The following is a 12,734-nucleotide window of genomic DNA, read 5'->3' as shown; positions in this document are numbered from 1 at the left end:
GAGAGGAAAGTGGGAGAGAGGAATATCAACGTGAGAAAGAAACATTGGTCAATTACCTTCTTGTATACACCTTGACTGAGGATTGAACCTGCAACCTGGGTATATGCCCCGCCCAAGGATCAAACCCATGACCTTTTGGCTTAAGGGAAGATGCTTCAACTGACTGAGCTACACCAGCCAGGACTAGAATAGATTTTTTAAACACCACAAACCCCTCATTTATAGCATATTACAATTGAAATTTTATATTTATTTTTGTGATTATTTGATTATCTACCATGAAGTACTGGTTCATGCTACCACATGGGTGAACCTTGAAAATATTATGGTAAGTGAAAGAGGCTAGACACAAAAGGCCATGTATTATATTAGTCCATTTATATGAAATGTTCAGAATAGGCAAAATGTAAAACTTTGTGTTTTAAAATATCTCCTGCCTCAGACATTTATTGAATGTTTATTATAAATAATGTGTATGTTTACATATATGTATATGCTATACATATAAAAACACGCATGCCATGCTCTGTAGTAGATGTTCAGAATACAGAGTTAATATGGTTATTATTTTCAAGAAGCTTAGAGTCTAGTTGGGGAAGGAAAAAAGAGTGTGCTCTAGTATGATAATGATCTAATAAAACAAGGGGGAATAAACTACCTACCTGTAACATTTTTTTTGAAGGCTTCTTAGAGGAAATGAAAATTGGGCTGAGTGATAGAGGTTAGAATAGATGTTGAACCAGATGGTGCTTGGGTAAGAGAGGATGTGAACAACAGGGAACATCATTTGGAATCAGTATATGCAGAGAGGAGCCATTTTAAGATTAGAAGCCTGGAAATACTTGAGAAAGATAATATTAGTCCCAAGTGAGCATGGGGTGTTTACGGGGAATGAATGTTAGGTACAGTTGGAGTTAGAGAAATAAATAGAAGACTGTTGGCAGAAATTCAGGCAAGGAATAATGAGGATCAGGGGCTGAGATTGGATGAAGATAGAATGCCCAGGACAGGGTGACTAGGAAACTGATTTAAATGGAGGTAAGGAGTGGAAACAGCTGAATAAGATTTCTGGGAATGCAAAGGAGCTGGTCTGTTTTTTATAGTGTTTGTTTTGGCTGCTTTATTCTTTTGTAAATGATACACCTAGTTTTTATACAAGAACTTACAGTTCTTGTTAATTTCTATTTCAGGTAGATCTTTTGCGAGCAGGAGAAGTTCCTAAACCTTTTCCCACACATTTTAAAGATTTGTGGGACAACAAGCATGTAAAGATGCCTTGTTCAGAACAAAACTTGTATCCTGTGGAAGATGAGGTAAAAACAAAGCTGATTTTCTTTTAGTCTGTGATAGTTTAGTACATTCTTGTTTGACTCCTGCTTCTGTGATGCAAAAATAACTTAGTTTGCTCATTTGTTTTTCCTTTTTCTCAAAGAATGGTGAACGAACCGCAGGAAGCAGGTGGGAGCTCATTCAGACTGCACTTCTCAACAAATTCACACGACCCCAAAATCTGAAGGTATGTTCTTTTTGCTATTCTTGCCTCTTACATGTAGTTCTTAGAGATGGTCTCTATGTCTCCTCCCTCAAAGACTTTTTATAAATCTTTAGTGGACTCAGGTAACAGCATTGTTTATTTGTAATGTTCTTGCTTCCTGAGGAACTCTATTTAGAGATATTCTTGGTTTCCAGTCCATCACTAAGAAATAAGTAGAAGTATTAAGAATTGTAGATGACTTGCCTGCAGCCACACAGAATAATTTGGACAGCCAGAAATTAGACCTCTGTTTATTGATTCCCCATCCAGTTTCCTTCCATTCAAGCTTCTCTTTTATTTTTGTTTTAGAATTATCATCTGTCTGAAATGTCTTCAAAAGTAAATGAGGAAAGAATTATGACTTCAGTAACATTTGCCCACAGGAAAGCTGAGTCTCCTAATGATTAAATTATACATTAAACATTGTTTTTTATTGCTTTTGATATAGCTTCTAGCAGTTTAATAATTTATTAATCTAATATTTTGACAGTAATTTATTTTCTGATTTTAAAAAATATTTAAGACTGTAAGGGCAATCTGACTAGTCATTAGATTGCTTTTCTAATAGCTAAAATATGGATAAGTATATGTTTATTTTCAGCACTATAAAAACTTTTAACTTTTTATAACTACAAACAGTAGCAGATATTTCTATATTTCTGTGAAAATGGGTTTCATTGTCTTTGAGAGACTTAATTTGTTGTGTATAGTTTCTCAGATTTTATACTGTTTTTGCATTTATTCTTACAAGTTATTTTTTGTTAAATTTTTTTGTTTAGATTTTATTTATTTATCTTTAGAGGGGTAAGGGAAGGAGAGAGGGAGAGAAATATCAATGTATGGTTGCCTCTTGTGCATTCCCTGCTGGGAACTAGCCTGCAACCCAGGTATGTGCCCCGACTGGGAATTGAACCATAATCCTTTGGTTCTCAGGCCTGTGCTCAATCCACTGAGCTACAGCAGCCAGGGCCTTACAAGTTATTCTTAAACTTTCTATACCTTTCTGTAGTTCCTGTTTTTTTTCCCTTAACATGAAAATACAGTGATAATAATGTATTGTGCTATAATGTATTTTGAAAATTTTATTCCTTAGGTACAGTGTCTTCTGATCTTGTAATGTAATCCTTTTAAATGAAAGAACTTCTCAGGGTCTGCCAGAGTTTACTTATTTTAAGTATAATATTAATTACATATGTACAAACATAAAACTAAAGATAAATTCTCTATACTTACAGTACACATCTAGGAACTTGAATATCCCCTGGTTCCAAGTAAATAATACACATTCTGTTGGCTCATTTTTTAACCTAGATAGATGCTTGGTTATTATTTATATGACACTAAGTGTTTTTCAGGAAGCTCTTTGGCAAAGTGTTAATTTTTTAAAACTTCTTTAATGATAAAGGAATTTGGAAAGTTATAATAGTAATCTAACACAGTGTTTTTCAGATTTACATATGCCTTCAGTAAAAAAATTTTGGGGTGTGTACTTTGAGTATTAACAGCTTATAAGTTCTACATATTTATTACTTTATTACTGTATGCACATTATAAAATATAATCAAAAGACATTTAAAAGGATGAAGTATGATATAATTGTAAATAATAGTTCTTTTTGTATAACTAACAGATTATCTGAAGTGTAGCCCATTCTGGTGTTAAAAAACAAAATTCAACTGAGTAAATTTTAAAGATCTTACTGGCTTTATTCAACCATTCATGAATTTGGGTAGTATCCCATCCAACAGATAGAAAGGAACTCCAAGAAGCTATACAAAATAAAGACATTTATAAGGAATAAGGGAATGGGAACAAGGAAGTTATATTAGCAAAAAGTGGATTGGCTGTTTCAAGGTCATGTTCCTTTAGGGAATGACAAAGGTGTATATCAGGCAGATGACCACGCTAGTGCCAACCAGGTGATTCCTTACTGATTTAAGATTCTGTTTCTGGGAGAGACAAAACTAAATAAGTTTTGATTTGGTGATGTGGGGCTCAGCATAAATGACTCCATTTTGGGAACTGTTGTCTATTTTTAATAATTGGCAACCAGGTATAAAGTACTGCCTATTCAGACAGTAATTTTAGTAGATGGCATAGTATTTTGACTTTTCGTTCTACATAAGTAGTATGTAGCTTATGTGAACTGATGGAGGAAGATAACCATGAATATGTAGCTTATAAAAATAGCTGATGGCCCTGGCTGGTGTAGGTCAGTGGATTGAGCACGGGCCTGTGAAGCAAAGGGTTGCTGGTTCGATTCCCAGTCAGGGCACATGCCTGGGTTGCAGGCCAGGTCCCCAGTAGAGAACACATGAGAGGCAACCACACATTGATGTTTCTCTCCCACTCTTTCTCCTTCCTTTCCGCTCTATCTAAAAATAAATAAATAAAATATATTTTTAAAAAGATCAGAAAAAAATAGCTGATAATAAAGGAGAAAATACTGTTTTATGCTTTTAGAGCAATGTTTGTCAGTGATTTTTTTTTATTATTATCCTCTCCACCAGGGAACCTTTTTAAACATTTTTTCCCCTAATTTACACTTCCCTTGAACTTTTAGTACTACAAGTATAGTGTATGTCTGTATATGTAGTGTGACCCTTTCAATGGCCAGAAATCATATTTAATTTTTTAAATCCCCAATATTTAATTTATGTCTACGAGGATTACATCACCTCTGTTTAGAATGCATGCTTTGGAATAATTATGATGATTTTCCCCTATTACTTGACCTATCTAATCTCATATTTCTTAAGTGAATAATAAATTAGTATGCAGTATATTTGTTCATAGCTACTGATGTGGAGCAGTTAACAGTAGAAAGAAGTTTGTCCATCGTTAAAAAATTTCCTGTAAGTACTTTATAAAGCAGACAGGCTATTCACAGATAATTTACTTGACTATCATGAGGATTTTGTTTATGCTTTTTTCATAGGATGCTATTCTGAAATACAATGTGGCGTATTCTAAGAAGTGGGACTTCACAGCTTTGGTTGATTTCTGGGATAAGGTAAAAGTATACTAATTTCTTTAACATGAAAATAATATGACAATATAAAAAGCTGAAGAAAAATACCCATAATTCTGTCACACTAACACAATTATCATCTTTTATTTTTGTGAAAAGTATTTCCTGTTATAATTGGCATGTTTTAGGAACTAATTTTGAAATGTACTTTATTCTCCTTTTTTGTTATATTGTTATACCATTATCAGCATTATTAATGGCTGCATATTTTATGACTAGTTTTTGAGGATATGATGATTCCATATTTCAGACATCTACATTATATCTAGTTTATACACATAAACACAGACATGTATAGTTATGTGCCACTTAATAGTGGGGATACATTGTGAGAAATGCATCATTAGCAATTTCATCTTTGTTTGAAAATCTTTGATGTTTTATACCTATACAAACCTGGATGATATAGCCTACTGTACAATTAGTGTAGGCTATATGGTGTAGCCTATTGATCCTGGGTTATAAGCCTGGGCAGCATGTGACTGTACAAAACTAGCACAAGAGATCAAGAGATATGGTAAACATGAGATGTATGACACTACTGGCTGTGTTTACAGCACATTTTTTTTATGACTATGCTGTAGAATAATGATAAAAATATAGTATAATAACTACATAATCCAGTACTGTAGTTGTTTGTTACCAAATATTATGTATTATGCATAATTTATGTGCTATACTTTCATATGAATGGCAGTGCAGTAGGGTTGTTTACACTTCAACACAAACATGTGAGTAATGTGTTGTGCTACACTATGATGTCATTAGGTGATAAGAAATTTTTGGCTCCATTATAATCTTATGGGACCACAGTCATATATGTGGTCTGTTATTGACTGAAACTGTACGTTTTTCCAAGTTTGATACTGTTTTTTGATATGATATCCAGAAATTATATGACTAGGTCAAAGGGTACAAAATTTGTGGCCATGGATTTATGCTATAAAATCATTTTCTGCAGACTAGCAAGTTAGTATGCTATTGGCAATGGGTAAAAATGTTACTTTCATAGTATTGTTGGAGAAAGGGCATCATTCTTTTTGAAAAGATGGCAGTATATCTTTTTTTTAACACTTCAGTTTGAAATAATGGTAGATTCACAAGAAATTGTGAAAAAATGTACAAGGAGCTTGGATGCATGCTTAATTCCACTTTCCCTGATGTTGATTTCTTAAATAAGTAAAATACAATATCAAAATCAGGAAATTGACATGAAAGCTTATTTAGATTTTACCTTGCCTTTTCTCATTCAGCATAATTCTCTTAAATACACCATTACTTTGTTACTTTTTATTGCTGAGTAGTATTTCATGATGTAGATGTATTTGTTTAACCATAGGCACATTTCAGGATGTTAGGGTTGTTTCCATTTTCTGGCCGTTACAACAAATCTGCTGTGATGTACTATCATGCAGGTTTTTGTATGTATGTAAATTTTTTATATATATATGTGTGTGTGTGTTCTGCAGTTGGCTTTTTTAAAAAAACATTATTTATTTATTTACTTATAGAGAGAGGGTAATGGAAGGAGAGGGAGAGAAACATCAATGTGTGGTTGCCTCTTGTACACCCCTTACTGGGGACCTAGCCCACAACCCAGGCATGTGCCCTGACTGGGAATTGAACTGAAGATACTTTGGTTCGCAGGCTGGTGCTCAGACCACTGAGCAACACCAGCCAGGACCTGAACATAAATTTTTATTTTTCTGAGATAAATGCCTAAGGGTGTGATTGTTGAATTATTTGATAAGTGTGTTTTCAGTTTTATAATAAACTGCCAGTGTGCTTTTGCTAAATTAGTAAGCCTCCAAAAGAAAAATACTTTGTATACAATATATTTTTAAATTTTAAATTATTTTTTGTCACACTTTTATTCACATTATGTAGGTTTTATTTACTAGTAATAGAAACTGTAAATAAGTTTTGAAGTGGGAACATTTTGAATTGAAATATTTTCAATATCACATAATTTTGATTTACCTAATAGAGACTAATTATTGAAGTTTGAACATGTCTATATTTTTATAATGGTGCCATTTTCTCTCCAGATGTTTTTCAAATAAATAACTCTGTAAGATGGAATAAGATGATTATTATTATTATTTCTATTGCAAATAAGTATTTGTGATTTAGAGATGAACTTTCTTGGCCAGAGTGACATAGATTATCCCTGGTGGGGCACTATAACTCAGTGTTCTTTCTAGTACTGCCTGAAATTACAGTATGTTGTCCCTCTGCATACACCTTCCCCTCCTACTTGCTGCCATATTTTCTTTGCAGTAAGAGACTGATATGTCCTCTTCCTCCACTTTTCTCTTTTGAAATTCTGTCTCCCAGATTCACATTTTCCTGTCTCTTCCCTCCAAAATGAGATGTCACCTTTCTTGGAATTTCTATGACAAAATTTTAAATATATCTTGTGGCACTCCTGCTCTTTGCCTTAATTTATTCTTGATGCAGTATTGGCATCTTTTAGTACCTTAAAAGTTTCACAGGGCATAGGCTGTCTTTCTTAGCTTTATGTTTTCTCTAGCACTTGTATAATGAATGCATTATATGTGCTGAGTGCTTCATAAGTAGTTATGAACTAGATTTCACAGGAGATCAGATAGTCATACTGGTTTTCAGGGTTACCAAAGTCAGGAGAATATTATCCAGAAGTAATGGTGCAAATTAACAAAATTCGTTATGCCTCCACTCCCTGCCCATGCTACAAGGCATACCTAAGTATAACATACTCTTCCTCTCTGAGCATTTTTATCTAGTGACGTTCTAGTCTTCTCATCAGTTCATTCCCTCTGACATTATTGTACCTGATTTGTTTGTCTTCTGGACTGCTGTGGTAATTCAGAAGGAAGTAGTTAGTTAATTACATTGCCAGAAATCAGACATTAAGATTCTTGTGAATCTTTATAGTTACTTCCTGTTATTTTTGGAAGAGACTGAACATGTGAAAATGCCATTGAAAGTTGAATAAATAACATCACTACCCCCTTTTTTCTGGAAATGTTTTAATTGTCTTAAAAAGTATTTTTAAGGTAGTATGATACACAGCTTTTGGATTTATCATGTATGGCTTTTGGATTTATTGTGTATGTAAATCCTGTAGAGGACATTTAAAACATGCTGCTGATCACCACCACCTAGAGCTTTCTGATTTTTGAAGGTCTTGGGTAGGATCTGAGACTGCATTTCTTTCTTTCTTTTTAAAAAAATGTATTGGTGTGAGATTGGTTAATAAAATTATATAGGGTGCAAGTGCACAATTCTATAATATATCATCTGTATATTGCATTGTGTGTCAAATCTTCTATCACCATAAGTTTGACACTCCTTTACCCTTTATTACCTCCCCCTCAACACCCTTCGCTCTGATTCCCTCAACACCTGCCATATGATTGTCTCTATGAGTTTTTATTTGTTCGTTTGTTGCTTTCAGTTTTATATGCCACATAGAAGTGAAGTCATATGGTTCTTGATTTTTTCTGCCTTACTTAATTCACTTAGTATGATATTCTCAAGATCCAGTATTTTAAAGGATAAAATACTGTTGCTAAAGGCAGTATTTTATCCTTTCTTATAGCTAAGTAGTATTTCATTGTTTATATGTACCATGTCTTTATCCAGTTCTCTATCAAAAGACACTAGTTCTTTTCATGTCTTGGCCACTGGGAATAATGCTGCAATGAACATAGGGGAAGATACATCTTTATGAATAAATATAAATATTTTTTTAGTTAAAAGAGTTTATTCATTTTTAGAGAGAGAGTGGGAGGGAAGGAGAAAGAGAGGGAGAGAAATATCAATGTGTGGTTGCCTCTTGCATGTCCCCCACTAGGGACCTGGCCTGCAATCCTGGCATGTGCCCTGATTGGGAATTGAACCGGCGACCCTTTGGTTAGCAGCTTGCACTCAATCCACTGAGCTATATCAGCCAGCAGTATTTTTTAAAATTGTGGGCAGGTACCCAGAATGGGGTTGCTGGGACACATGTTAACTCTATTCTTAATTTTTTGAAGAACCTACATACTGTTTTCCATAGCTGCGGCTGTACCAGTTTACATTCCTACCACCAGTGAATAAGGGTTCCTTTTCTGCATGGTCTCTCCAACATCTATTATTACTTGTCTTATCTATAATAGCCCTTCTAATAGGTGTGAGGTGGTATGTCATTGTAGTTTTGATTTGCATTTCCATAATAGCTAGTTAAGCTTTGAACATTTTTTCATATACCTGTTGGCCATCCATATGTCCATTTTTTAATGGGATTGGTTGTTATGTTGTTGACTTGTATAAGTTCTTTATATATTTCAGATATTAACCCAGATCAAAGGTGTTGTTTGCGAGTGTCTTCTTTCTTTTGGTTGTTTGCCTTTTTGTTTTGCTGAGAATTTCTTTTGCTGTGCAGAAGCTTTTTAGTTTGATCTAGTCTCATTCATTTGCTTTTACTTCCCTTGCTTTTGAGGTTAAATTAACAAAATTCTCTCTTGAGTAGAAGGTCCATAAGTTGAGTACCTATGTTTTCTTCTATCTAATTTATTGTTTTGGTTTTTTTTATTTAGGTCTTTGATTCATAATGTTTGTGTATAGTGACAAATAATAGCCTTGTTTTATTTTTTTGTATGTGTCTTTCCAATTTTCCCAGCAGCATTTGCTGAAGAAGCTTTTTTTCCTCCATTTTATGCTTTTGGCTTTTTTTAATCAAAAAGTATTTGCCCATGTACAGGTAGGTTTATTTCTAGCCTTTCAGTTCTGTTCCTTTGGTATCTGTTTCTGGTTTTCTGCCAGTACCATGCTGCTTTGCTTTTTGTCACTTTGCAGTGTAATTTAAAGTTAGGAAGTATAATACTTCTAGCTTGTGGGTTTTTTTTCCCCTCAGGATTACTTTGGCTATTCAGGGTGTTGTGTGGTTTCAAATAGATCTGATGATACTTTGATCTGTTGCTTTAAAAAATGCCATTGTGGCTCTTTGCCTGAAGCCATGGAGTTGCATGAGAGGTGAGGCTTGGGTGTGTTCAAGATTCAGCTCTTCTCATAACCTACCTGCATGACAGGAAGGCGTTGCTGTTGGAGGTGTAATGAATGTTAATACTCCAAGAGTTGCTGAAGACCACACTCATACACAGTGGCCTAGTGCACGGAATTCCTGAAGCTGCCAAAGCCTTAGGTACCAAGCCCACATTTGTGTGTTTGAATCCAACTGTGATGAGCCTATGCATGTCAAGGTGATGGAGTCCTTTGTGAACACCAAATAAAGCTAATTAATGTTGATGACAGTAAGAAACTAGGGCAGAGATGTCAAACTTATTTTCACCAGGGGCCACATCAGCCTCCTGGTTGCCTTCAAAGAGCCAAAATAATTTTAGGACTGTATAAATGTAACTACTCCTTAACTGTTAAGGAGTTGAAATTACATTCAGCCCTTTGAAGGCAACTGTGATGGCTAATGTGGCCTCAGGTGAAAATCAGGTTTGAATTTGACACTCCTGAACTAGGGGAATTAGTGGGCCTTTGTAAAATCAGCAGAGGGAAAACCTGGTAAAGTGGTTAATTACAGGTGTGGTAGTTAAGGACTATGGCAAAGAGTCTCAGGCAAAGGATGGCATTGAGGGGTACTTCACATGCAAGAAGTAAACTGGACTTTTGTTTAAAATAGATAAATGAATAAGTAAACCAGCAAATAAACAAAATATCATTGGGATTTTGATGAGGATTGTATTAAACATGTATATTACCTTGGTAATAGGTGCATTTTCACTATGCTGATTCTTCCAATTCATGAACATGGAATATCTTCTCATTTCTTTGTGTGTTCAATTTTTTAAAATAATGTCTTGTAGTTTTCAGTGTATAGGTTCTTCATATCCTTTGTTAAGTTTATTCCTAGGAATTTTATTCTTTTTATTGCAATTGCAAAATAAATTTTTCTCATTTTTTTCCTGGAATTTCATTGTTAGTATATAGGAACACAGTGGATTTTTGTGTATTGTATTTGTTTGTTTTTCTAATAGTTTTTTTTGTGGAGTCTTTAGGGCTTTTGTATAAAGAATCATGTCATCTGCAAAAAGTGACCATTTTACTTCATTCCTAATTTGGTGGTCTTTTGTTTTTTCTCTTTCTTCTCTGATTGCTTTGGCTAGGACTTGAAGCACTATGTTGAATAACAGTGATAAGAATGGGCATTCTTGTCTTGTTCCTAAACTTAGAGGAAAAACTTTCCATTTTTCATTATTGATTATGATATTAAATGCTGAGGGTTTGTCATCTATGGCTTTTATATGTTGAGGTACTTTTTTCTATACCTATTTTGATGAGTGTTTTAATCATAAATGGATGTTGTATCTTGCTTTTTCTGCATCTATTAATATGATCAAATGATCTTTATCCTTTATTTTGTTAATGTGATGTATCATATTAATCAATTTGTGTATGTTGAACTGTCCTTTTACCCCTGGAATGAACCTGACTTTATTGTGCTGTATTATCTCTTTAATGTGTGATTGTATTTGATTTGCTATTGTTTCATTTCAGATTTTTATTTGTATTAATCAGAGATACTGTTCTGTAATGTTCTTTTTTGTGTTATCCTTGACAGGTTTTGGTATCAGGGTAATTTGGCCTCATAAAATGTCTTAGAAATTATTGCTTCTTCTGAGTTTTTTGAAAGAATTTGAGAAGACAAGGTATTAAATCTTCCTCAAATGTTTGATAGAATTTACTAGTAAAGTCATCTGATCCTGGACTTTTCTTGTTTGGGAGGTTTTTGCTGGTTTCTTTAATTTCCTTACTGTTGATCACTGTATTTAGATTTACCAGTCCTTCTTAGTTTCGTGTAGGAAGGTTATATTCAAGGTCTGGCAGAAGTATGGCCTGCTTGAGTGTGTTTAGTAGGGTAATAATATGGGTGTAATAATTTATAGTTTCAATTTGAACACTTCACTTAAAATGTCATGTGGTGTGCTCGAGTGTGATATTGTTATATTATGGAATTACATGCCTTACAATTTTGTAATAAGAGATTTTGTAATAAAAAGGGGATGTTATTTGTGTCGGACCCTGTATTTCTAAGAACGTGTCTGTTTCTTCTAGGTTATTTAATTTGGTAACATACTATGTTTCATGTTAGTCTTTTAGGATCTTTTTAATTTTTATAGTGTCCTTCCTCACTTGTCTTTCATTTGGAATTCTTTTTGGTTCTTTTCTCTTTTTTCCATAGTGTGTCTAGCCAGAGGGCTGTTAATTTTATTAATGTTTTCAAAGAAACAGGGGTGTTTTGGTGTTAATTTTTTGTATAATCTCTTTGTTCTCTATTTCATTTAATTCTCTAATTTTTATTTTCTTTCTTCTGCTGGCTTTACATTGCATTTGTTATTTTTTTCCTACTTCTTTAAGGTGTACTATTATGTTGTTTATTTGGGATATTTTTTGTTTCTCAAGATAGGCCTGTAATGATATAAACTTCCCTCTTATTGCTGCTTTCACTGCATCCAAAAAGTTTTGATAGTCTTGTTATTCTCAGTTGTCTCTAAGTATCTTTTGATCACTCTGGTCTTTTCTTTGACCTATTTATTTTTTAATTGCATGTTGTTTAATCTCCATGTAGTTGTGGTTTTTCCCTGTTTTCTTTTTCAGTTGATTTCCAATTTAAAAGTATTGTGTCCTGACCTGGTGGCTAAGTTGGTTGGAACATCATTCTGCACACTAAAAAGTTGCAGATTTAATCCTTGGTCAGGGCATATACCTAGGTTAAAGGTTTGATCCCTGGTTGGGGTGTATAGGGGAGGCAACCAATTGATGTTTCTCTCTCAAATCAGGGTTTCTCTCCCTTCTCTTTCTTTCTCTAAAAATCAATAAACTTATCCTCTATTAAGGATTAGAAAAAAAGCACTATGGTCAGAGAATGTGCTTGGTATGATTTCAGCCTTCTTAATTTTGTTGAGGCTAGTTCTATGTTTGTGTAACCTCCTGCCCATTGGAAATAACTCTGGAGACAGATTCAGGTAGAAAGGAAAATGGAATTCTTATTTACTTAAAGATACATGTAGTAGATTTTCTTTTTCTTTTTCTTTTTTTTTTCTTTTTTTTTTTTTTTCGTAAATCTTCAAGTACATTTTTTCATTGCTTAGAGAGAGAGAGAAACATCAGTGTGAAAGAGAAACATCAGTTGGT

General features: G+C 33.9%; 1 protein-coding gene across 2 annotated transcripts in view; it reads left to right on the top strand.

Moving 5' to 3' along the window:
• The window catches only part of PARG (poly(ADP-ribose) glycohydrolase), a 230,425-nt gene that overhangs the window by 13,806 nt on the left and 203,885 nt on the right, over positions 1 to 12,734 (top strand). For both annotated transcript variants that reach the window (XM_053667366.1, XM_053667365.1), the window contains exons 5-7: positions 1,195 to 1,313; positions 1,433 to 1,516; positions 4,473 to 4,547. In XM_053667366.1, coding sequence (XP_053523341.1) covers positions 1,195 to 1,313; positions 1,433 to 1,516; positions 4,473 to 4,547 — 278 coding nt within the window. The remainder of the gene's footprint in view (positions 1 to 1,194; positions 1,314 to 1,432; positions 1,517 to 4,472; positions 4,548 to 12,734) is intronic.

Source organism: Artibeus jamaicensis, unplaced genomic scaffold (genome assembly GCF_021234435.1).
Source record: "Artibeus jamaicensis isolate MK-2021 breed Jamaican fruit bat unplaced genomic scaffold, CSHL_Jam_final contig_468, whole genome shotgun sequence".
NCBI lineage: Eukaryota > Metazoa > Chordata > Mammalia > Chiroptera > Phyllostomidae > Artibeus > Artibeus jamaicensis.
This window is presented reverse-complemented; position numbering and strand designations above follow the sequence as displayed.